This window comes from Phyllostomus discolor, chromosome 1, assembly GCF_004126475.2.
Source record: "Phyllostomus discolor isolate MPI-MPIP mPhyDis1 chromosome 1, mPhyDis1.pri.v3, whole genome shotgun sequence".
NCBI lineage: Eukaryota > Metazoa > Chordata > Mammalia > Chiroptera > Phyllostomidae > Phyllostomus > Phyllostomus discolor.
Window position 1 is genome coordinate 79427037 of NC_040903.2, and position 25150 is coordinate 79452186.

At 45.3% G+C, this 25150-nt stretch overlaps 1 protein-coding gene across 1 annotated transcript; it reads right to left on the reverse strand.

Moving 5' to 3' along the window:
- Positions 1-16128: 16128 nt before the first annotated feature.
- On the reverse strand, positions 16129-20570 carry LOC118496816 (disco-interacting protein 2 homolog C-like). Its single transcript, XM_036009726.1, has 3 exons — positions 20358-20570; positions 16450-16620; positions 16129-16229 (listed from the first exon to the last, which is right to left on the reverse strand). The coding sequence occupies exons 1-3, from the start codon at positions 20568-20570 to the stop codon at positions 16203-16205; spliced, it is 411 nt and encodes a 136-aa protein (XP_035865619.1). The 3' UTR covers positions 16129-16202.
- Positions 20571-25150: the final 4580 nt, after the last annotated feature.

Below are 25150 nucleotides of genomic sequence, written 5' to 3' on the forward strand. Positions count from 1 at the left end.
CTTGGCAGCAAACCACTGGTACCATCCCTTTCCTGGTATTAAATTTACTTGATAGAGGGGCTATCTTTCGCTGAAAAGCAAATTTTTATTCTTACTGCGATCTGATAAGTTACAGAGGACAGATAGTACCTCTATTTCCATGTTACCCTCACAGCAGGTAATAATCTTGTCTAAGTTTTACACCCCACTTTAGGTGTGGGGCTGGATATAGAACCCAGTTTTCTTGATATTTTTTCCCTTGTCCACTGTGTACCTCAGATCCCTCAAGACTGGGTTATCTGACCTGTCCCTGAAAGACCCTAAGTGAATTCTATAAAAATATCATTGTATCCCTGGCTGCTGTGTCTTGGTTGGTTGCAGCAACATCCCATTCCAAAAGGTTACGGGTTGATTCCCGGTCAGGGAACATACCTAGGTTGCCTGCAGATTCTTCAAGCTCCCTTATAATTACAAAATAAATCACATTCACTCAGCTAAGATGTAAATAGGAATGTGGGTGGCAAATTGAGAGAGTAAAATATGTAAAGGAATTATTTTGTCAGTGGCTGGTTTAAATTGAATGTGGGCAACTACATTTCTAAATTATTTCTTAAAAATTATTTTTGTGGTGGTGACATGGCCAACGCGGCAGATGGGGACAGGGCTACTCAGTGGGGTGAGGCCTCGTCCAGAGCCCAGAGAAGAGCTAGAGATTTTGTGGTGGAGCCAGTAGCCAGGTCAGGGAACCTGCAGAGTGCAGGGAGGTGGCAGGAGGGTGGTGGCGGAGGGCTGGTCCGAGTCCATCCTGACCCCGGTACACAGGGCCACGGGCAACCTCTCTGCAGGCTGCAGGAACATGCAGGAGAAATGAAGGTGAGGATGTCTTTCACAAAAGCCACGAATAAACATACCATATTTTTCAGACTAGAAGACACACTTTTTTATCATGTTTTTTGCCTCAGAATTTTTTTCCTATTTTCCTCCTCTAAAACCTAGGTGTGTATATTTTTCAGACCATAAGATGGACCTAGGTTTTAGAGGAGAAAAACAAGAAAAAAACTTGAAGCAAAAAATGTGGTAAAAAAGTGTGTCTTATAGTCCACAAAATATGGTAATCGGCATCGTGGAAAATAAGAAATGCAAATACTTTGCCAAGCCAGACCCACAGATTCACAAGTACAGCCATGAGCACTTGTGCCAAGCTAGATGGATGATGACAGAATGGACCCCAAGTTTAGGAAGCTGTAGAAAAGGGGTACAGAGTAGACAAGTGGTGTGTATGTAACAACTGAGGAATGGAACCAAGATGCGGGTCCCAATGGGACTGTACTAGGCCTTAACTCACCTCTGGCTAGTGCTGTGAGGGCCAGGACTGCGTGATCATGTGGGAGGCGTGAGCGGGCTCAGTGTGATTGGGCAGGTGTGGCAAAGGTGTCTGTTACTGGGAATGTGGTGCAGCTGAGGTCTGGAGCACTCACTAGGAGGATTGCTATTCCAGTGCCTGGCATACTTCCCATCACTGGGACCATGGTGCAGCAGGGATACTGAGTGCAACCTGCAAGACCAGGGCTCGACTGCCTTCTGTAGTTCCCATATCTGAGAACACGGTGCAGCTGAGGTCTGGCGCATCCACCACTGTGACCACGGTGCAGCTGTGGGGACTATAGTTCCACGGCCTTTCGTAGCTCTGACCACCGTGTGACCATGGTGCAGCTGGGGTCCTGAGTGTCCACTACCAAGACCATGGTTCCACGGCCTTCTGTAGCTGCCACCACCACTACCACGGTGCTGCTGTGATCTGGAGCATCCAGCATAGGGACCAAAGTACAGCTGAGGTCAGAGGGGCTACCACAGGGACCAGTTTCACTGCCTTTGGTAGCTCCCACCAATGAGCCCGCAGTATAGCTGAGGTCGGGGGCACCTACCACTAAGACCACAGTTCTATTTCATTCCATAGCTCCCTCCACCGTGGGCACAGTGCAGCTGAGGTCTGGAGCACCCACCACGAGGACTGCTATTCCAGTACCTGGAGTACCTACCACCACTGCAACGATGGTGCAGCTGGGGTCCTGAGCGCCCAACACTGAGACTGAAGTTCCACTGCCTTCCATAGCCTCTACCACCATGACAACAGTGCAGCTGGGGTATGGATCGCCCACCACCAAGTCCATGGTTCCACTACCTTCTGTAGCTCCCACCACTGTGATCATGGTGCAGCTAAGGTCCAAATCGCATTCCTCGGGGATCACTGTTTTATGGCCTCGTGTACCTCCCACTACCCAGATCACAATGCAGCTGGGGTCAGGAATGTCTACCACAGGGACCACGGTTCCACTGCCTTCCATATCTCCCATTACTGAAACAACAGTGCACATGGGTTCCTGAGCACCCAGCATTGAGACCATGGTTGCACTGCCTTCTGTAGTCCCCACCACTGCAACTACGGTACAGCTGGGGTGCGGAATGTGCACCACTGAGTCCACAGTTCCACTACCTTCCTTAGTTCTCAACACTACCTTCCTTAGTTCTTAGTTCCTTAGTTCTTCCTTTGTTCTCAGTGGCTATGGGCCACTGAGGTCTGGAGCACCCACCACTGAGACCACGGTGTCACTGAGATCCAGAGTACCCAGCTCCTGAGCCATGGTGCCTCTGAGGTCTGAAGTAGATACAACATGACAAGCATGCCGTTGAGATCTGGTGCACACAACTGGGACCAAGATGCTGCTGAGGTTTGGAGCAGGCATCACAACAACAACAGTGCCACTGGTTTCTGTAGCTCCCGTCACCGAGAACTCAGTATAGCAGAGGTCCAGAGCACACGCCACTGTGACCACGGTGCTACTGAGATCCAGAGTGCCTACCACTGGACCATGGCCATGGTGCCTTCTATGGCTCCCACCGACTCGATCACAGTGCAGCGGAGGTCCTGAGTACCTACCACTGGGACCATAGATCCACTGCCTTCTGTGGCTCCCATTGATGCAACCACAGTGCTCCAGAGGTCTGGAATGCCAACCAGAACCTCTGTGCTATTCTAGGCCAAGCCAACTCTTGGGACATCCGTGCCACTTGACACTGACCCAGCCAGTATCCAGGGGAGCTGGGACCCATGAGGATTCTGGACTGTGCATGCTGGTGCTAGGCTCAGTGCCCAGGGACCAGGAGTACTTCCTGAAAGGGAGGAGTATTGTAGCTCTGCTAGAGCATATTTTCATTTACTAAATAGGGCTTTAGAGGAAGAAAAGCCAACAATGGCACCGATGGGGCTCATAAAAAAGACAATGGAAGTGATAAAGCTGGACCACCAAATGAAAGAAACTCAAATCCAACAAAAAGTGTTAAGGGAGGAAGCCGGTCTGCTACTCAATGAAAAGCTACTGTTCCAGGTTAACACTGAAGTCATGATTGTGAACTTGAGCTATGAAGTGAAGAAGTATCAAAGGGAAATAACAATCAGAGGGAAAAAATATACACAGGAAAGTGACGGGATGTTTCCAAGGAGACAAGAATCAGCCTCCAAATATGCAAAACAAATTTCAGAACTTCAAACAACACAGCTCTCAGAAAAAGAAAAGCTGCTCTCCAATTTCCAGCAGCAGCAGGAGGCAGTAAGGGACATTTCACTGGGAGGGGAGAAAGAGTACAGGGAGCTGTGGACAATCCAGGAGGAGCTAAAGAAAGCGTGAGCTGAGACAGCAACAAAGGGTTGCGCCTGGTACCTCCAGGAAAAAGCCTTACTGGAGAGGCAACTGAGTGAGCCAGCTGTGAGCATGCTGGGACAGAGAAGAAAAGGAGCTGAAAAGGAAGGCCCACGCCTTGGAGGTGGCAGCAGAGAGGCGTGCCGCTCAGCTGTGCTGCCTCTGAACAGAGAGCCTGACGCACACAGCGTCCCTTTAGCAGTCCCAGCAGCACCAGGAAGAAAAGACCCTCCACCCCTGATTAAAAGTTACGAAGCAGCAGCTGGAGCAGGAAAAGTGGTGGTCTTCAAAGAGCTTGTATGAGGACAGGCAGGAACAGGAGTGCAGGAAGAGCTCACTGGCTGATGAGCCAGACCACCTGCTTGAAAGACCAGAATCTAGCCGGAGCTCACAACCTGAGGTGCCAGAACACCTGCACCACAGGTGGAGATCTTGGAGGTGCTCACAGCTTGGTGCTCCAGGGTCTTGAAGAAGTTTCCAGGAAAGAACTGAATCACAGTCATACTGCTAGATATTTGTTTGACCTGCTTCCCTTAAATAGGTTTTTCTTTAATTAGCTCCTGTTGATAAACCAGAGATATTCCTTAGATCTCCAAATCAGGTACCACCACCTGCCAAAAACTGATACATGAAACCAGGTGGAGAGCTCGACCCCCGGAGAACAGGGACTGTGAGTTTTCCCTGTTGCTAGGAATTCCTCTGCACACCTGCTACAGCTGTCAGCTGCTTAAATACTCCTGGCAGGTGGAAAGGAAATGGGACTGGGAAGAAATAGACTCTTAGGATGAGCAAGGGTCACCCAAGTTTGGGGATGTGCCTGTGGTTCAGGTGAGGAGTGGCCAGGGAAGGCCAAGTGGCTAGGTTTGGCGAAGGAGCACCTGTGGTCTGGAGGCCAGTTTGCAGCAATAGTTTGCAGAAGACAGGACCCCAAAACCTGCTTGTGTGTAGGAGTTGTGGGTTCAAGTTTTGTTGCCTGCACTCTTTCATTCGTAGTTTTCAGCCTGTATGGCTGTTTGGGCCAATAAGGGCAGTTCTGTGCTGTCTCCAGAAGGGAGCCTGCTGGGTCAGATATGGGCAGACTGGAGCATTTGGTGCTACTATCCAGTGGCCAAGGAGATATTGACTTGTATTTGTAATACTGTGCTCTACGTACATTTTGGATTGTGGGAAAATGTGGCCCGTGGCCAGTTCCCTGGATTCCTGAACCACTATGCAACTGGAACAGATCTGCCAACAGCTACACAAATGGGATGAAGCCCGTTACGCTGAGGCACTCCTGTCACTGCTCAATAGGATTTCAGCAAAGAGAGAGTACTACTTGATGGTGCAGAGGAGGGAAGGGGCCTTGAAACCTCTTCCTGACAGTAAGACACAGGAAGGAAAGGAGAATGAGTAAATAAACCTCATCAACGCCCTGAACCTGGGGGACTCAGGGTTGGTGGCAGCAGAACCTCCCCCATCACTAGCTCCTCCACTGCCTATTCCTGGAGTGGGGCCCACAGAGCCAATGGCCCCACCCATGTATGATGATGATGGGTCTCCTTAAAGATCCAACAGGGCACCCAGTTTGGCCATGGGTCCTCTGTATTTAGAGCAAGGCAGTTTTCTTGGTGGCAGTACCCTATAGGGAGGAATAACAGCAGCCCGCTGGCTATGTTTGGGCCCATACTCTGTTCTTCACTTCAGACTTACTGAACTGGAAGAATTTCATCCCCTCACAAAGGGAGGATCCTCAGGGAATGACATATCATATTGCCTCCATTTTTGCCACTCATCATCCAAACTGGGCAGATGTAGAGGCTCTCCTTAACATCTCATTAACCACAGATCAGAGATGGCTGGTTATAAATAAAGCAAACAAAGAGTCCCAGTGTTTCTACAAAGAGAATCCAAGTGGGATCTCCCAAACCAGCTAGGGCAATTCCCTTGACAGAGCCTGACTAGAACCCAAACAGTGGGGTTCTAGCCTTCCTGGAACATTACAGAAAGTGCATACTGGAAGGGCTTAAGAAAGGGGGTGCCCCAGCAAAAGAGCCTGAGCATGATACAAGCAAGCCCTTCAACACAAACCAAACGAAGACACGTCTGAGTTTTTAGAAAGGACCTACCAGGTTCACCAGAAGGCACGCTGGTGCTGACTCACAGGCACCAGAAAATGTGCGGATGGTGACCATGACCTTTATTGGACAAAGTGCCCCGAATATTAGAAGGAGACTCTAGGAGTTCGATGGGGTGTTGGGAGTGAATCCTTCTCAGCTGGTAGGCATAGCTTTAAAAGTCTACAACACCTGGGGAGCAGGGAAGATAAAGCAGGCCCTAATGTTCTTAGATTGAGGGTGGCAAGACCAGGAGAAGAGAGACCCTAAAGGGAAAAAGGGAGGCCCACTGGGCACCCATCAGTGTGCCTATTTCCAGAAGGAGGACCACTGCAGAAGGGAGTGCCCGAAACTCCGAAGGGAAAGTACAGATGAAAAACCTCCCCGACAAATGCTGAAAAGGTGAGGGGAGTGATGACCGATGAGGAGGCCCAGGGGGCTCCCTTGGACATCTCCCACCCTATTGCCATGTCCCCGTATGAGCCCCAGGTTCAGTTAATGGTGGGGAGCAAGCCAGCTGAATGCCTTTTAGATATGGGAACTACATATTCAGTGTGGAATAGGAAATGAACTAAGAAAAGTTGGGCTGCAGTAAGGGTTACTGGGTAACTGGACAACCACAAAAATAGGTATCCCTTCAAACCCTAGAATGCCAGCCTGTGGACCAGAGGATTGCACATAGTTTTCTCCACATGCCAATCCATTTCCGGGCCGAGGCTTACTTTGCCAATTAAATGCACAAATAACTTTTTTTTCCTGAAATACAGCAATTTTTTGTAGAGGTCCCACTGGAAAATGCTCTCCTGTTCCAGGTACTCCTGACTTGCCCAGAAGGTCCCAGAACTCTTCCCTCTTATGAACAGGTCAGTTATACCATTTGGGCTGATGGAACCCCTGGTAAAGCAGTTAACGTCCAACACATAAAAGTCAGCTTACATGAGGGGGTACAAATTCCATAGCTGATACAGTACCCCCTCAAAAAGGAGGCTTTAGAGGAGATTTGGCCAGTATTGTAGAAATTCTTAAAATCAGGACTAATCCAGCTATGCCAGTCTCCCTATAACACTCCCATTTTGCCAGCAAAATGCCTCACTCTGATGAATCTCAATTGGTACAGGATCTCTCTGCCATAAATGACATTGTGCAGGACATTCATCCTATGGTACTCAACTCCTGTACTTGGTGGACCATGGTGCCTGGTGATAGCAAGTGGTTTTCAGTCCTAGGCTTGAAGGGTGCATTTTTCTGTATCCCAATAGATGAATAGGCTCAGCTATTGTCTACCTTTGAATGGCAGGACCCACAAACAAAAGTCACGCTCCAACACTGCCGGACTGTGCTGCCTCAAGGATTGAAGAACTCCCTGACTATATTCAGGGGAGTATTAGCCAAGGACTTAAGGGATTTTCAATTGAGATCAGGAGTTCTTCTACAATATTGATGACATATTGATAACTAGCAGCACCTATAAGGACTGTTTGCTCAACACCGTCACAGTCCTAAATCATTTGGAAAAAAGGGGCATCATCTCATAAGGCCCAGATTTGCAAACAGGAGGTGGTATACCTAGGATTTCAACTGAAGCGGCACTAGAAACTTGACGGCAGATAGAAAACAAGTCATTGCAACACTAAAAATCCCAGAAAACCAAAGGCATCTTCATGGGTTCTTAGGGATTTCAGGATTCTACCAAATTTGAATTCCAAACTTTGGACTCATAGCAAAACCACTGTACAATTCCTTGAAAGGACTGGATTGTGAACCTTTCAAGAGACAAGGGATTGACAGGTAGCATTTGATACTTTGAAGGAAAAGCTGGTTTTGGCTCTCATGCTAGGACTGCTCAGTTCACAAAAGCCTTTCAAATTGTACATTCATAAAAGGTAGGGGATTGGACTGGGTTTACTAACCCAGACTCTGGAAAACATTCCCACACTCATTGCCTGTCACTCAAAGAAGTTGGATCACATGAGAAAAGGACGGCCACTATGTCTTCCAGTAGTGGCAGCTACTTGTGACATCTTACAGGGAGCTGAGAAGTTGACTTTGAGACAACCTATTATGGGATTGGTAACATACCAGGTGTGAACTCTACTGGAATAGAAAGGAGGGCATTGGCTGATGATAGGACACATGGGGAAATACCAGGCCATTCTGTTAGACTACTCAGATGTTACCTTGCAGACTACTATAACTTTGAATTCAGCTACTCTGTTCCCAGATGTGAAGGAAAACTCAGCTCTCCATCATGACTGCTTGGAAATTATTGACCAAGTTAATTCTAGTAGGCCGGATCTACTGGACCAACCATGGTGGCACCTGACTGGGAGCTGTACACAGACAGGAGCTGCTTCATGGACAATAGCAAATGACAAGTCAGGTATGCAGTAGGCATCACAGACAAGGTAATGGAAGCCCAAGCCCTTGTGCCACGAACCTCAGCACAGAAGGCTGAACTGATGCCCTCAGGAGAGAATTAGTGCTGTCCCAAGGAAAGAAGGTGTATACAGACTATATAGACATCTATACATACTCCAAATATGCCCTCATGGTAGTCCATGCCCATGCAGTAATATGGAAGGAGAGAAGACTCTTAACTTCAGTGAACAAGGATGTTAAACATGCAGAGGAGATTTTACAATTGCTAGAGGCAGTGGAGCTACTCAACCAGGTTGCCGTAGTGCACTGCCCAGGACACCAAAGGGACAGTTACCGAATGAGCCAGGGAAACCAAACTGCTGATAAAGCACGTAGACAAGCACCCCTGCCATGCTTAGGGGTTTTGATCCTCTGCTTGGACTTGTCAAAGTTTTATCCTCATTACACAGAAGGAGATGAGGAATGGGACTGTGAATGGGGATTCACTGGCATTGATCCCAATTCCATATGGAAGATCAGTACCCAGGGAATGGTGTTACTTCCCGAGGCTCTAGTGTATCCCATCCTCAAACATGAAGGGACCCATTATGGCAGGGATGGTTCAGTGGACCTCATTAGGCCATATTTGATGAGCCCCCATTTGCCAAGGACCATTTAGAGGATTACACAAGCCTGTCAAGTATGTGCCAAAGATAATCCTAAAACACAATACTTCCCAGCAAAAAAGGGAGAACAATATAAAGGGTTGTGCTCATTTGAAGACTGGCACATAGACTTTACACAAATGCTTAAAACCAGAGGGAATTTCAAGTTTTTATTAGTTTTTTGTGGACACTTTTTTGGATGGGTAAAGGTATACCTCAGTTGATCTGAGAAGGTGACTGAGGTAGTGAAACTTCTACTTAAAAAAATAATTCCCAGGTTTGGACTCCCTCACAGCATTCAGAGTGATGATGGACCATCATCCACTTTGGTGATCTCCCAGAAAGTTGGACAGGCACAACAAATAAGATGAAAGCTACATGTATCTTGGAGACCTCAAATATGGGAAAGGCTGAGAAAATAAATCACATAATAAAGAAAACTCTCTGGCAAAAATATGCCAGGAAACACATTTGAAATGGGACCAAGCATGTCCCACTGTTTTGCTCCTGAGTAGGGTAGCACCTGGAAGTGGGCTTATGTGAAGCTCTTTTGAAATAGTTTATAGAGCACCCCCCCTAGATTTGGAGCATGAGTAGAAAATTAAGCACTATGTGCAAGAGTTAGTGCATACACTAACCATTCCGTATGATTTTGCTCATTGCAGGTCTGCCTATTCATCTAACAAGCCCTTATACCCATTCCAACCAGGGGACTGAGTCTTACTAACAACTTGGAAGACTCAAGAATGTGAGCAGCAGTTAGACAATTCCAAGGAATTGTCCCTGTGATGTCCTACTGATAACACGTTCTGCTCTGAAGCTTGCGGGAATTAAACCTTGGATCCATCACACATGAATAAAATGGGTACCGCCTGAGGAGAATTCAAATCCTGCTGCTGTGGTTGATGCTGCAAAGGACTCCAGAAGGAGACTTGAAAATTCTCTTTTGGAAGAAGAGAGCAGGCCCCAGTGCAAAGTGACAATATTCCTTTACTTTATGTGTTTGCAGATTTAGGGATGTTTAGCTGCTATATACTGAGTTTGATGTGGTCGGTCCCATTGTTAAAAAAGGACAAGTATTGAAAGTGAGTTATGGTTATTCATGAGTGAGTAAGAAAGTCTATGAAGGTTGCAGAACGTATGTAGAAAGTTGTCAGGCACTTAGAAAGCACACCCCCCCCCCCCCCCCGCAAAAAAAAAAAAAAAAAAAGAAAAAAGAAGCATTTTGAAGTTGTAGAGGCCATGGAAGGGTGTGGATTTTTTTTTTTTGAAAGGGAAGAAATCTTAGTGCTTGGATTGAGTTATTCTTTGCTTTAGGTTTTGCTTTATGTCTTGCTTTCTGATCTTTTGGGGACTTGGGGAACTTAACCGTTTTGTTTACACAAGGAGTCCTCTGTCTGTGCCCTTTGGGGGTTTGTGCCATTTGGATCCAAGAAAGGTCATCTGGTGCCAGATAGAGGCAGCTGGGGTGAGAGAGGATGTCTCTGACATGAGACTGGTTGATGAAAGGTCCCGTCTCTGCCAGGAGACCAGTGGATGGACTGGTAGGTGAGAGAGTACCTCTACCATTGGGGCTTCGTGCCATTGGCGCCGGGTAGAATCCAGATGGGGTGAGAACATACCTCTGCCATTTTGGGCTTCACGCCATTTGGACCTAGGAAAGGTGGTCTGGTGCCAGTTAGAATGAGCTGAGGTGAGAGAATGTCTTTATCATTGGGGCTTCATGCCATTTGGGCCCTGAGAGGAACGGTTGTCTGTGTGGCCAATTAGTGTGACTGGTTGGTGGGAGACAAGATACTAAGGCGAATTTTAGTTTCCTCTTATTTTCTTTTTGAACTCTGATTTTTGCTTTGGATTTTTAAAATTTTGTTTCTGTTTTGAAAAGAAATTTGAGGTTCCTAAGGGTTACAACTTTGCATTAGGTTAAAAGGAAAAGTAATGAAAGATATAAGGCATGGAAATGCTTTTGGTGGATATTGGAAAGACAAGGATTTCCTTTTTGCTTTGTATTTTTCTCCCTACCTGACCCCTCTAGAATTTGGCATTCTTTAAAAGTGAGTAATGATATAAAATTTCCTTTGCATGAAACCAGTAAGACCGGGGTCAAGTTATGGTTTTAATGACCAAGACTTTGACTGGAATATCATGCCTGAAGGAGGCATGCATGGCATGTAGTTGTTACCAGAAAGCCTTGAGGAACTAAGATTGACTTTGGAAGCTAACAGAAGTCCATTGGAGAAATGCTATGTACCTTGTTTGGTCGTGTGGTACATAGCAGCCTTACTGGGGAAGGAATGAAGCCTGCCTTCCTGAGAGATGGCAAGGAGGAACCTTAAGACATGATGGGAACCTCAAGGACTTGAAAAATACAAGTACTGTAGGCAAAGCTGTATGGCAGTGGTGGGGCACGGCTTCTATGAAGGGCTAAGGGTCAATCTGTGGGTTCCTTGTGGAAGGTCCAGCAAAGCAGACTTAAAAAAGCCTATGTGTTCAGTGCTGCTTTTCTTGTTTTTATGCAAACAATAAGGCAAAATTGAAAACTAGCAGTCTTTTTGAGGTAATGAGGGTGATCTCAGGGAGAGGAATCAGACTTTAAGGGAAATCAAAATGCTCAGTTGTGACCATCGGACTTTAGTGTAGCTATCTTCCAAGTTTGTTCTCACCTGAGAATTTAACTGGTTTAACCTGATGATATCAAATTGTTGCTACTTAGTATCATTCCAGCAAAGGCGTTGCAACTGAACATCTTCTCAAAGACAGTCTTGTGGACTCAGAATGGTGTAGGCCCCACTTGAGAAGCCCACCTGCATCACCACCTCCTGGGACTCAATGGTTTAGCTGGACTAAATGTTTGAGTTGTTGAAGGATGGGTCAGCCTATCAGCTTTGCTTCAAAATTGCTTTCTTTTCGGCCTTAGTAGTTTGGACAGTAAGGGTGTAGAAGTGTTAAAGGGAGGAATCTCAGGATATTCCCCTAAGGCTAATTTAAACTGAGTACAGTAGGCAGTAAGGCTTCAGACAGGCGTGACATGCCTTGTATACCTGCTTCCAAGGAAGCCATTATATTTTCTAAATCAGGGACACTAGAATTAGTCCCTACCTTTGTCATTTAGTTGTTATGGGTTTGATTGTGCCTTCTAACACTCTTGCCAAATTTGCCACCTCCTGAACACAACAGGATGCCAACTTGTCCAGTGATGCCATCCTTTGGACATCGCACATGCTGCTTTTCAGAGACAACCAACTGACCTGGACTTTGCAAGATCCTTCTGCCTCACATGGAGGCTCCCCTCCATCCAGACCCCCTTTGTTAGGGACCTCTGGACTAAGGGATAGGTAGGACTACATTCCTTGGTCAACAGGAAGTAATCACAAAAGAACGAGACCTTTGTCCATCTGCCTTTGTAAGATTACAAGTGTCCAGAGTGTTAAAGGGGGTAACTGTAATGGGGCAAACGCTCCCTGCCCCTAGAAATGGGTAGGGGTGGAGAAGTGCCAAAGATAGAGCATGGGTGCATTGCCCTAGCAACCAGAATGACACATGTATGACAGAGGAAAAAAAAGAGGCGTGAAGCTGGCACCAAAACCTGGGAAGGTAACTGGATGGGCAGGATATACTGTTCCAACTGCTTTCACTGCCTGGGGTATCCTGGGGGAGACTTTTAAAGAAGAGTGGGTGGGAATGCTGCCCTCTTAGATTCTCTACCCTCCTTCCCAGCTGACAGGGCCCTGGAGACTGGGTTGCCTGGGAGCATTTCTCAGGGCCCTTTCCCTGAGTGCTCCAGGGAAGGCTTGGAGTGCAACGAGCTCTGGTAAGAGGGGAGGGGCTGAGACTCAGGCCGGCAGACTCAGAAAGACTGGGGCCAGCAAATCTCACACTCCTCCCCTAGTAAGGAGCTGCGGCAGCTGCCTCCTACCAGTGGTCCATGCCACTGGCTCGGGCCAGCAAGCCCAGTGCCCCTTCCAAGGCAGGAAGCCATGGTGGCTGCTGCCTGCCCATGGCCCATGCCAGTGTGGGCCAGTTGGCTATGCCCCAGTGCAGTTGGGGAGGGTCATTGTCCACTCTCCTCCCTGAGCGCTTTGGGCCTGACCAGGAGCACTGCAGGGGCTCAGAGCAAGCCCAGTAAAAAGGGGGTTGCAAGGTGGGGGAAGAGGAGATTTGGGCAGGCAGGTCCTGGGAAGCAATGTGGCTGGACAAAAACCGCCGCACCTTTCCCCTGCATGTGAAGCTCTGGTGGCCAGCCACCAACACCCTGCTTACTCCTCTGGTGGTGTTGGCAGTGGATGTGGGCATCAAGAAATTGTGTATATCTATAAGTAAATAAAAATTCCCTTTCCCTTTCCAGTGGACTCTGTCTTCAGAGTTATTGCCTGTGGACAGCAGTCAGTGGGATCCCACTAGTTCAATTACAAAATGATGCTGTGGGCTTTCATTAGCTGGAGATTCACACTGTGCTTCATTCTGGGGAAAATTCCGTGCTACCATGTACTTACTTCACACAGGAGGCTAGACTCTAGTCAGACAAATATGCCTTATTTCTCTTCATGAGTCATGTCTGCACATACAGGAACTGCTTTTAGTACATCCATGAAATGAGTTCACTTTAACAAGTTACTGTGCAACTGTGGGAGATACTGAGTTCTCTGACAGTTTTTCACAGACCAGAGGGGATGGAAGTCTGTTATATAAGTATTTATCAAACGTTCTAGAAAGTATAAAGTGGGAGGGACAGAGGGCCAGGGGAAGTCAAAAGAAGGAAACACTTCCCACTGGAGGGACCTGGAATCCCTCCAGGTCCTGGAATAAGACCTGGAATCAGACCTGGAATAAGAAGCCATTCTTGCCACGTGAAGATGGTGGCGGCCCATTTCAGACCCAGAACAGAGGGAGTCAGGGTGCTCAGAATTGAAAACATGAAAGACTCTAAGGTACACAATGTCATTTCATACCAAATTGTAAAGGGGAGTGAGAAAAGCTTGAGGCTGGACCATGAAAAGTCCATGGTGCCATAAATGAAGATTATTCTTACAAAAAAAACCCCCAAACCCCCAAATCCCTTATTTATCTCTGTATAACTAAATTCTCATACATCAGATGTGTTTCATTATTAGGCAGTAAATCATGTCAGTTGTTTCACTCAGCTGTTCCCAGACAGCAGGGAACCCTTTAGACAGGAGTATACCCACGGACTCCACAAAACACTGTCCCTGAGACCACGGCCAGGAAACCCTACATCACTTGGGCACAGATCCACTTCCTGTGTGGACAGAGACACTTCCCTTCTGATAGGGCTGCCTCCACTGCAATCCTCAGAGCCAAACTGCAGCCCCGTTGAACAAGGATGACAGACAACCTGACTGAGAAAACTGTTGTCAGAAACAACAGAGCTGCCCACTCACTGATGTCACATACGTCAGTAGCTGCGGTGCTCCACAGCAAAAACTGCATACATTTCTCAGTGCCTTTCAGTATTTAGGCACAGGATTTGGAATATTTTAGTCTTTCCTGCTTATTTATTTTTTTGTACATAAAGGGATTAATGATGATTATTTCTGGGTAGATAAAATGTTGGGTGTTAGTCAGCCCTACGTAAGTAGGAGATGTGGGATTTCTGCCATCAGACCTGGGCTATGCTCACTCTGTTTGTGTTTTACTATCATCACAGATTTTTAAATTTTTTTTTTTAAAGATTTATTTATTTATTTATTTATTTATTTATTTATTTATAGAGAGGAAAGAGAGGGAGAAAGAGAGAGAGAAACATCAATGTGCGATTCCTGGGGGCCGTGGCCTGCAACCCAGGCATGTGCCCTGACTGGGAATCGAACCTGCGACACTTTGGTTCGCAGCCTGTGCTCAATCCACTGAGCTACGCCAGCCAGGGCAGATTTTTAAATTTTTGCAAAAATGAATAGAAGCAAACATTTCACTTGCCAGCCTCAAGGCTCTGCACTTGCCCAAACTGTGCACCTTGTTTGCTTCAGGGAACTGGGCTAAAATTCACCTCCTAGAGAGTCCTCCTTGGCCACCCTTTCTGAAATTGCCTCCCGTGTGTCCAAGCCATTCTTTACCCTCTCACTCTGTTTAATTTATTTTATTTAATTTATTTTTATTAAAGAGAGAGTCACATCAATGTGCGGTTGCTGGGAGCTGTGGCCTGCAACCCAGGCATGTGCCCTGACTGGGAATCGAACCTGCGACACTTTGGTTCGTAGCCTGAGCTCAATCCACTGAGCTATGCCAGCCAGGGCTATTTTTACTAAAAATATTTTATCACTTACTCAAAATAATTATCTGTATATTTATTGTCCATCTCATCGATGACAAGAAGATGTTCAATGAGGACAAGAACTCGTATGCAACCATCTTTGGGAGCTTGAATGGAGAGACAGGGTGGGCAGGGAGCATAGTTTGGGGGTAACTTGTGTTAACTGGTATTTGTTCCAGCATGTACTGTGAGTCAATTTTTACTGTTTTAACAAATTCGAGGAACAAACTCTGCAGCTGAGCTTGTCCTGGGTGAAGTTCTGGGAAGGGTCTGTGGGAAAACACTCTTACACAGTTCTCCTCTCCTTTGTTTCAGGCTGCCCTGGCCTGGCACAGCGATGGCCATGGCCTGGGCCTCATGTTAGGAGTCCAGGAAGGGAAAGGAATAGTGAAGATACTTGGAAGTGGGCCAATAAAGAGAAAGAAAGAGAATACTTTTTTTTTAGCCATGGTTGAGGCAAGACTATCATAGGAGTGTGGCCTCACACCTATGCCACAGAAATGCAGCTATAATGGTTGTTCTTAAACTGCCAACCCTGCTTCATGTTTGAAATTCTTCCTACAGAAATTACTGTCTACATATGCAAGACTAAGTCCTTTAAGAGGCAGGATTTCTTTTTGCCACAATGAAGCACTTGTCTAGTGTCTCATTTTAAAAAACCCAACTTCTGAGGGCTGGGGCAGCTGCAACACATGTTCCAAAAGTTAAAATGTCCCAATAGAGTAGTGCTACCAATGCTGTTTATGAATAATGGTTACTGAGAAATGTAGACAAAAAAGGAAGAAAGGAAAGAAGACATGTGTACCAATCACATGCATTTAATTAAGAGATTATTTTCCAAAGGCAGTCAAGAATCAGCCAAGGAGCCCTGGCTGGCGTAGCTCAGTGGATTGAGCGCGGGCTGGGAACCAAAGTGTCCCAGGTTCGATTCCCAGCCAGGGTACATTCCTGGGTTGCAGGCCATAACCCCCAGCAACCGCACATTGATGTTTCTCTCTCTCTCTCTCCCCCCCTTCCTTCCCTCCCTAAAAATAAATAAATAAAATCTTAAAAAAAAAAAAAGAATCAGCCAAGGAAAGTAGGTTGAATTTGAGTGTGTGCTGCATACCTGTCATTAACAGTGACTGTCACCCCAGCACTATTGACTGACATCAACAAAACTCACCTGCAAGCAGCCCTGGCTGGCGTAGCTCAGTGGATTGAGCTCGGGCTGGGAACCAAAGTGTCCCAGGTTCGATTCCCAGCCAGGGTACATTCCTGGGTTGCAGGCCATAACCCCCAGCAACCGCACATTGATCTCTCTCTCTCTCTCTCTCTCTCTCTCCCCCCCTCCCCTTCCCTCCCTAAAAATAAATAAATAAAATCTTAAAAAAAAAACAACTCACCTGCAAGCAAATGGCCAGGTTCACTCTACAGCCAAATGAGGTGCTAACAGCCTGTAGATAGAGGCCCACGTCTTTGAAGAGTTTTGAGAAGGACTGGGTGAGTGCTATTCGAGGCCATCCTTCTGCCACCACCACACAGGTCCTCACACGGGACAAGTCCAGTCCTCGTGCCTAGGAACAACAACAGCAGTAAGAGATCAGCCTCCCAAGTGCTCAGTTGTGTGATCTCCTTAACCAGAGCCACCCACAAGCAGAAACTCCACACAGATTTTCGTTTCTAGCGTCCAATGGCTCCACACCATTAACTAAAATAGTCTAGGATACCTGTGTAAAAATATAATCAATTGCACAGATAACAGATGATCAGAGATGCTATTACAAACATTTTAAATAACCTCAAAACGCAACAGCAAGAATGAGTTTGGTGGGGCTTTGCCCACAGGGTTCCCCCCCTGCCCCCGCCCTGCTGGCCTGGCTATGATGGATGAGAATAAGTCTACCAAGACATGATCTGCTCAAGGAGGAAAGGTGGCCGATCTCTCAAAGGAGAAGGGCCAAGAGCCTTTACTTCAATGGACTTTTATTGGGTTCATTTTGCAAGAGAATATAGGTAAAGCTCATTAATCATTGTCAGGCAGTGAGGATCAAACAATAGATAACATACAAAGAACTCTGAGGGCCTATTCTGAGTGAAGGTCTGTTAGCTAAAGGGCTATAAAAGTTTGGGAAACAAACTCATTTCCTGCTCGGACCCTTATCATTTAATTAAGAACATTTTAAGCAAAGCAGGTTTCACAGGAGTTTATGTATTCTTTCTCAGGCCTGATCACCTGGGGAGCCCGCCCTTTCCAGCACAGGGCTGTACTGCCCTCTGTCATTGTTTCAGGCTTAAGTCAGGCAGGGGAAGTAAGGCAGCCTAGAGATTAGGAGACTTCTTGCAGACAGAATGAGGACTTAGGCTTTGTCAAAGTCAAGGGACGAGGGCCCATCACCTCCTTTTGCTATAGTCACCCAAGTCCTTCCTTGGGGTCTCCATGTGATCATGCCTGTCTTAGGTCATTCCCCCCTTGGGGAATATTACCCATCATTGGCCAACCGACCAAGCACTGGGGGCCAGTTATGGATGGAGTAAAGGGAGCAGAAGTGGCGCCCCTGCCAGGGGGATAAGCTTTGTCTCCTCAGTGGCTTATGGTCCCAAGGTTGCTCACTCAGCCTTAGCTATGGGGCGGTTACAGCTTCTGAAACAAGGTAGGGTGGTTCCCAACAAATGAGGAATAGAAATGTTGAGGAGAAAAGCTAGGCCCTGGACAAAAAAGTTCAGGGTTTGGGGAAGAAGGGAAGCACTTGTAAAGACTACTATGGACATGGATGCACCGGAACTGGAGAGAAATAGGAAAATCTATTTTTAATGTAGGAATGGAAGACTAAAATGCTTGGACAACTATTTAAAAAAGCAGCTTGCCTTTTATGTTCCGTGAGACTTCACAGGTCAGAGATAAATGTTCATAAATAAGGGCATCTTTGTTTCTAAGGTCCACATACCTCCATCTGTACCAAATTCAGTCAATGGAGCAAAAGCACAAAACTCAGGAGGAGCAACCAAGTGAGTTCACGCACTCTCCATAGTAAGAGCTGGGGCCTAGTAAAAGGTAGGGGCTGCGTCTGAACGTGAGTTGAGCTTGAGTGGTGGTCTCTCAAGGAGGACAATTGCCACACACAAAGCCCTTCAGTCCCTCAAGCACCTGCAAGGTGGCCTTGGCACAGGGAGAGCTGACCAGGCTCCTGAACCGAGAAGGGGCAACACATAAGATAATGTGACACTGAAATTTAGTCTATAAACATGGTTTTATATACACAGAATTACACAGGGAACATTAAACCCTGGGCAAAACAAATGATACACACGTGAATGTTCTGGGAGACAGTGCAGCCTGGGGTTTGAGATGGTGGACCTGGAGCCAAAGATTCAAATGTAGCCCCAAATTTATTAAATGTAAGAACTTGAGAAGGGTGCTCAATTTCACTGTAACTTACATTTCTTCACTTTTAAAATGAAGACAGTAATTGTTTCTATTTTAGAGAGCTGTTATGAAGGTGAAATGAATCAAAATGTAAAGTGCTTAGAAATCACTCAATTATGATGTTATTTCACTTTGGTTATTTATGCCCCTACAGGGAAATTTGATGAAATGTACTCATTCATTTCATAATGTAATATAGGTGAACATGAGTAATAATTATGTTTTATAAATTTATTTTCCTGCATAAATATATAACTTCAAGCAATTATACATTTATTTATGCAACTTAATTTCAAATTTATCTTGCATTTCATTTTCCTGCTCAATTCTAATCCATTAAATTTATAAAAAATGTTCAGGGAGGCAAGTGCTTTACTGTGTGCACACACACAGATACATACACACAGGGGCCATTGGATATGTATACGGCAACCCACATATCTTGGCACAGAAACAGTAAACAGTTAGAAATTAAAACAGGTGATATGATTATTTCCTCGTTCCTTGGATAAAGAGTGCTTAATGTACCATGAAAATATGTCTATCATTGTCCTTGGTTTACATGAAAGGAAATGCTATTATTGTCATTGTTGGGAACCACCCTGCCTGGTATCAGAAGCTGTAACTCCGCCAAGGCTAAGGCTGAGGGAATGACCTTGGACAGTAAGCCAGCAACAAGACAAAAGCTAATCTCCCTGGCAGGAGTGCCACTTCTGCTCCTTTTACTTCACCCCCCAATGCTTGGTCAGTTAGCCAATGACAGGTAAGATTCCCTGAGGGGGGAACAACCTAAGACAGGCACGATTACATGGGAAGCCCCCAAGGAAGGACTTTGGGGCTACAGCAAAAGGGGGTGATGGACCCTCGCCCCTCGGCTTTGACAAAGCCTGAGTCCTCATTGTCTGTGAGAAATCTCCTAATGTCTTGGCTGCCTTACTTCCCTTGCTCCACCTAAGCATGAAACAATGACAGAGGGTGGTGCAGCCCTGTGCTGGAAAGGGCAGGTTCCCTGGGGTGATCAGGCCTAAGAAAGAATATGTAAAATCCTGTGAAACCTGCTTTGTTTAGAATGCTCTCAATGAAATTATAAGGGTCCAAGCAAGAAGTAAGTTGATTCCTCAAAGTTTTACTGCTCTTTAGCTATCTGACCCTGACTCAGAATAGGCCCTCAGACTTCCTTGTTATCTATTGTTTGATCCTTACTTCCTGGTAATGAGTAATGAGCTTTACCTGAATTCCTGTGTAAACGAATCCAATAAAAGCCTGATCAGGTGGGAGAACGAAGCGCTCTCTCCTAGGGAGGGTGGCTGAGGCACTTCCCACTAGAGAGAGTGGCCATGCCGTCCCTATTTTCCCACAGGACCTGGTTGTCTCTGTGTATGTTTTTCTCGTGTTTCAATGAGTCATTTGCAGCATTCCGAGGTCACTCCAGGCCAGTGGTCATGTCATGTCATAAACACCACTGTTCACTTAACAGTAAAAACAAATTTGGTTCAGATCACTTGTGACCTACAAACCAGGGTCTTCAAGGTAAACAAAAAATAGGAGCTAAATCCAAACCTATGACTTGAATACCAGTGTCAGAATAACATGAACTGTGCTGAAGAACTGAATTCACCAAGTAATTAAAAAGCAATTTAGTACCCTTCAAGTAGACCTAAAGGAATTCAAGACATCAATAACATGATTTGTACTGTTTGGTTGGGGCAGTGACAAAATATTCATGTTATAAAATGAGGTTTTCACATGAAAACAGGTTTGTCACCCCTGACATTTGTGAAGGGTTATTATTTTAACTTCGCCAAACCCTTTTTGTGCCCTTGGACACTGCTTTCCCAGGACACTGGGAATGTTCTGTAGGCACCATGAGGGGTGAGGGTTGCTTACCTTGAGGGATTCTGTCTGGGAGCCTAGCCCCTTGGTACAAAGTTCCATCACCGAATAGGAGCAAAACGTATCCCGGACTTTGTACTGACTGACGGCTAGGAGCCACAAGGCAGGGTTGGTTTCCAGCTCAGAAGGCGGAATGAGAATGGACTGGTGCCCAGAGTACACGCTGCAGAGAGAAATGGAGAGGTCAGTGAGGGTGCAGAAGAGCATCCAACCTGTGCCTGGCAAAAGGCCTGTGGCCCATGTTCAAGAGAGGGACAGTCACAGCCACTCTACTCGTAGATATCTTTAAGCAAAAAAAATGAAGGTGTGTTCATGAAGATGAAGACACTGTGAAAAACAGGACAGAACTATAGAAATTACGATCGAGAGTTATCACCAAGTTGAGCACTCACTTGAAACACCTAAGCTGTGATGCTGTGAGGTTTCTCTCAAAGCTGGTACAAAACAACAACAACCTGGGTTCTCTTTCACAGCAGGAAACACAGAACTTAATTTTGGTAAAATGTGCTAGAAATGGAGTTAGTAAAGCACAGATGCTGCCTATTTTTGTAAATGAAGTTCATTGAGACTCAGGCACTCACTGGTTTAAACACAGTCCACAGTGGCTTTGCACCAATAGGCAGGGCTGAGTGGGTGCAACAGAGAACATAGAGACCAAGATATTTACTAAAGGGCCCTTGGAGAAAAAGCATGCCTACCTCTGGTTTAGAAAACCAGCACCCAGGGCAAATGAAAGAAAATGAACACAATTAGATGGCGTTTGTCATTCAATTTTAAAGGTTTCAAATTTTGCTTCAGAATAATCCAAACAAATCACCAAAGAGGAGAAATAAGGAAAATACATTTTCATTAGAGAACATATTTAGGGAAATGAGGGAAATGCTAGGTTACATATTTTGATCGGTCATCAATTGGTGGGGCAAGTGTGGCTTTAAAATAACACCTTATTCCCGGTCCATCTTTAGGCCCAATGCAGCACTGGTGGGCAACAGGCAAGCATGAGGGGTGAACAGGCCCCAAGTCAGGGAGGCTCAGAGAAGGTACAGAGCTTGATGAAGATCACACATCTGAGCAGGAATCAGAGATCTGCGCAGTGGGATATGGCAGCTATATCTTGGGATGGCAGCCAAAACCCACTCTCAGCCCACCACCTAAGGACAGGAACAAGCTGCTCCAGTCCTAGCTTCAGTCCCACTATGCTCAGTATAGAGTATTTTAAAATACTGTAAAAATGCCTTATAAATAACAGTCAATTGTCTCACAGAAGCTTTCTAGCCAATCAACTCTAAGATGAACATGAGAGCAGCATAGGGCATGTTACCAGGTTCATGGTTTTAAACGGGTCTCCAGTTCACATGAAGTGCTGTGTTCCCAGAGTGGGGCTGAAAAGGGACAAATGAGAGCCTTGTAATAGAAAGGGAAACCCAGTGAAAAGCCTGGGAAAAGCTGTGAGAGAATCCAGGCAGGGGGCCCCTTCCATCATGACCCATAGGATCATGGGGAGAAGCCCTGGCCAGAAGGTTTCACTGTGGATATTTTACTGAGTTCATACAAGGTAACATAAAATTAATTTAGAACGGAACACATAAGTGGTTCTTTTTAGCCTGCTTTGAAAGCCACCATATTTGTTTAAGGAAGAAACAGGATTGAATTTGTGAAACATTCCTTAACCTCCTGCCTCCTGGATCAGGAGGTAGTAAAATCCTACCTTGCAAAATTACTCACATTCTCAGATTAGCAACTAAAACAAACCTTTACTGAATCCCTGCTCTGTGCTGGCGTTATGTACAGCTTGAGAACCAAGTTTTTCAGCTCAGTGCAACAAATATGAATAATAGTAACCGAGCACTTGTTATGTATCAGGTACTTGGGATATAGAAAGGAGTACAACATGCCTGTGCCCCCAGGAGCATGAAAACTAGTGGAAATTGGACTTTAACCTGATAGCAGGATCTGGGATCACACAGAATGTAGAGAGCAGAGAATGGATCCCGCATCACTCCTGGCGCTTTTGGAGGGTTCTGGGCTATGAAGGGTAAGTGAGCATTGACTGATTTCTGCACAGTGACAAGACCACACAGCTTAAAAAAACAGCTAGGAAAGCTGAATGTCCAGTCTCTAAACTCATCCCAGTCTGGGACCTGCCATGGTCATGAACCAAGTTGTAGTGCTTTTTTATTTTTTAGGATCTCATATTCAGAAAAACTCCCAATTCTTAAGAAGATGAACTTGTAGTTGGATAAAGGATTAGTTTCCTCAATGCCCAGAACAACAGACTCTAATGCTCCACTCTAAAAGACACATCGAGAGTGGATACACGGATGTGGAGGAAGTGGGGATGAGGTTGCCTGCATTTATTGTCAGGATGTATCTGTGACTGATCTGGGGCAGGTAGGCTGATGTTACAGTACGTGTTTACTCCCTGGGCACCCATCAACTGAAGGTGAGAAGTAAAGTGTGACAGACACACACTCAGTGGAAGGGAGAGTCACCAGGAGTTCTGAACTACCCTGTGTGAAAAGCAGGAGGTGACGAATCTAAAATAAATTGTAGGTGCTGTGTGGGAGTCCATCTGACTTCCTTGATGACACTGAGAAAGTGTGTATCTAGGATGTATTAGGAACCTTCAGGGGATAAATAACACTTTTAAATAGGCAGTATTATAAAACTTAAATTTAACCTATAAACATATACTCATAGGTTTTATACTAAGTCAGACATTCTGTAGTGCCCATTATAGGGAAAACAGTTTACTGGATAAATTTGCCTCTCTTGATTTTTGATATCCAATTGAATACTCGATGAGATTTCTGTCCAAAGGCTGAAATTGAGTAAAAAATTTTTCATGAGAAAAATGTTGACCTGTACACCCGGAACATAAAGGGCTTTTCCTGTGGGGCAGAATGTAAGCCAGATCATTTCAATGCTATTAATGCTGCTAAGCATTTAAAGCTTATGTATTTTTCATTAATTGAAATCACAATATATTTCATTTCAGGTACTCAGCAAACATAGTTAGCAGTCAAAAGTTTAAGAAAAACTTTTATAAATTTAAGAAAAAGTTTAAGGGAGGGAGATGGGTTTGGCTGGGTTGTGGGGGAGTGGTGGGGAGAAACTGTAATTGAACAACAATAAAGTAATTGAAAAAGTTTAATTACTCATCTCTTAAGATTTCTAGGATCTATACTTGTTTCAAGCAGAAATATCTTCACTGAATAAAGAGTTAATATTATAGGTTGCACTTGTATGATAAAAAGTATGTTTCTGGAAGATGGTGGTGATATAGGTGGGATCTGAGCCCACTTGCCCATGCACCCAACTGGGACACTTAGCTGGTATTCCAAAAAACAAAGTGCACAGCCAAAAGAATCTCAGCTGATATGAAGTTTGGAAACCAAAGTGTGCAGAGGATGCTTCAAAATGAGCTGGAAAGATGGGGAAAGTAATTTCATAACTTTGAATACTTCTTGCCAGTCCCTTCTTGCCTGTAAGGTTTCTTTTGAGAAATCAGCTGTTAGTCTTATGGGCACTCCTTTATAGGCAACTCTCTCCTTTCCCCTTGCTGTTTTTAAGATTCTCTCCTTATATTTAATCTTGGGTAATTTAATTATGTTGTGTTATGGTGTGTTCCTCCTTGGGTCCAATTTCTTTGGGACTCCCTGAGCTTCCTGGACTTGCATGTTTAATTCCTTCTCCAGATTGGGGATGTTCTCTTTCATTCTTTTTTCAAATAAGTTTTCAATTTCTTGTTCTTCCTTTTCTCCTTCTGACACCCCTATTATTTGGATGTTGAAGGATTTAAAGTTGTCCCAGAAGTTCCTAAGCCTCTCATTTTATTGAATTCTTGTTTCTTCATTGTGTTCTAGTTGAATGTTTATTTCTTCCTCATACTCTAAATCATTGATTTGAGGCCTGGTTTCCTTCCCTTCACTGTTGGTTCTCTGTATATTTTTATTTCACTTTGTATAGCCTTCATTTCTTCCTTTCTTTTGTGTCCATACTCAATTATTTTTGTTAGCATCTTGATTACCAGTGTTTTGAACTGTGCATTTGATGTTACCTATGTCCTTGTCATTTGGTTCTTTTTCTGGCATTTTGATCTATTCTTTCATTTGGGCCATATTTCTCTCTCTTCGTGCACCTGTTATTTTGTAAGGGGTGGAGCCTTAGGTATTTGTCAGGTCAGGGCACCCCACATCAGTGTACTGTGGGGGAGGGGCCAGAAAGGGACCAATATTGCTGGCTTGGCTTTTGCCTCACCTTCAGTCACTTTTCCTGCTACCCACAAGCAAATTGGCCCTTCTGGTGCTGATTCCAAGGTGGTTGGGTTTGTGTACCTTCTAGGACCTTGTGGATCCCTCCATTGGACTCTCCTGTGAGACTGGGAATTTCTCCTACCACCACAACCCCCACAGGTTTTTACTGCCAGAGGTTTTGAGATTTTATTTCCCTATGCTGGAACCCTGGGTTGCATGGTCTGTCTCACTCCCCAGTTGTTCCTGCTGGTTTATCCTCACGCAAATGTGGGACCACCTGATCCACCATCTGACACCTTGTTGTGTGTCATCTCCACCCCAGCTGCCTGTCTCTGCCCCTCCTATTAGTCTTGATGAATGTTTCCTCTTTAACTCCCTGGTTGTCAGACTTCCATACAGACTTCAATTTTCTGTCAGTTGTGGTTGTTTTTTGCTTTTAAATTGGATGTTGTCTTTGTTTTGTTTGTGCAGGAAGGCAAAGTGTATCTATCTATTCCTCCATCTTGGTCAGAAGTCCTATTACAGGAAATG

Excerpts from the sequence above, each read along its gene's own strand:
- LOC118496816 (XM_036009726.1), bottom strand. The coding sequence starts at position 20,570 with ATGCTCTTCTGCACCCTCACTGACCTCTCCATTTCTCTCTGCAGCGTG. Across the intron at positions 16,621-20,357 it reads CCCAGACAGAATCCCTCAAG|GCACGAGGACTGGACTTGTC; the intron begins GTAAGCAACCCT and ends TGTTGTTCCTAG. Across the intron at positions 16,230-16,449 it reads ACCTGGCCATTTGCTTGCAG|GTGAGTTTTGTTGATGTCAG; the intron begins GTGAGTTGTTTT and ends GGCTGCTTGCAG.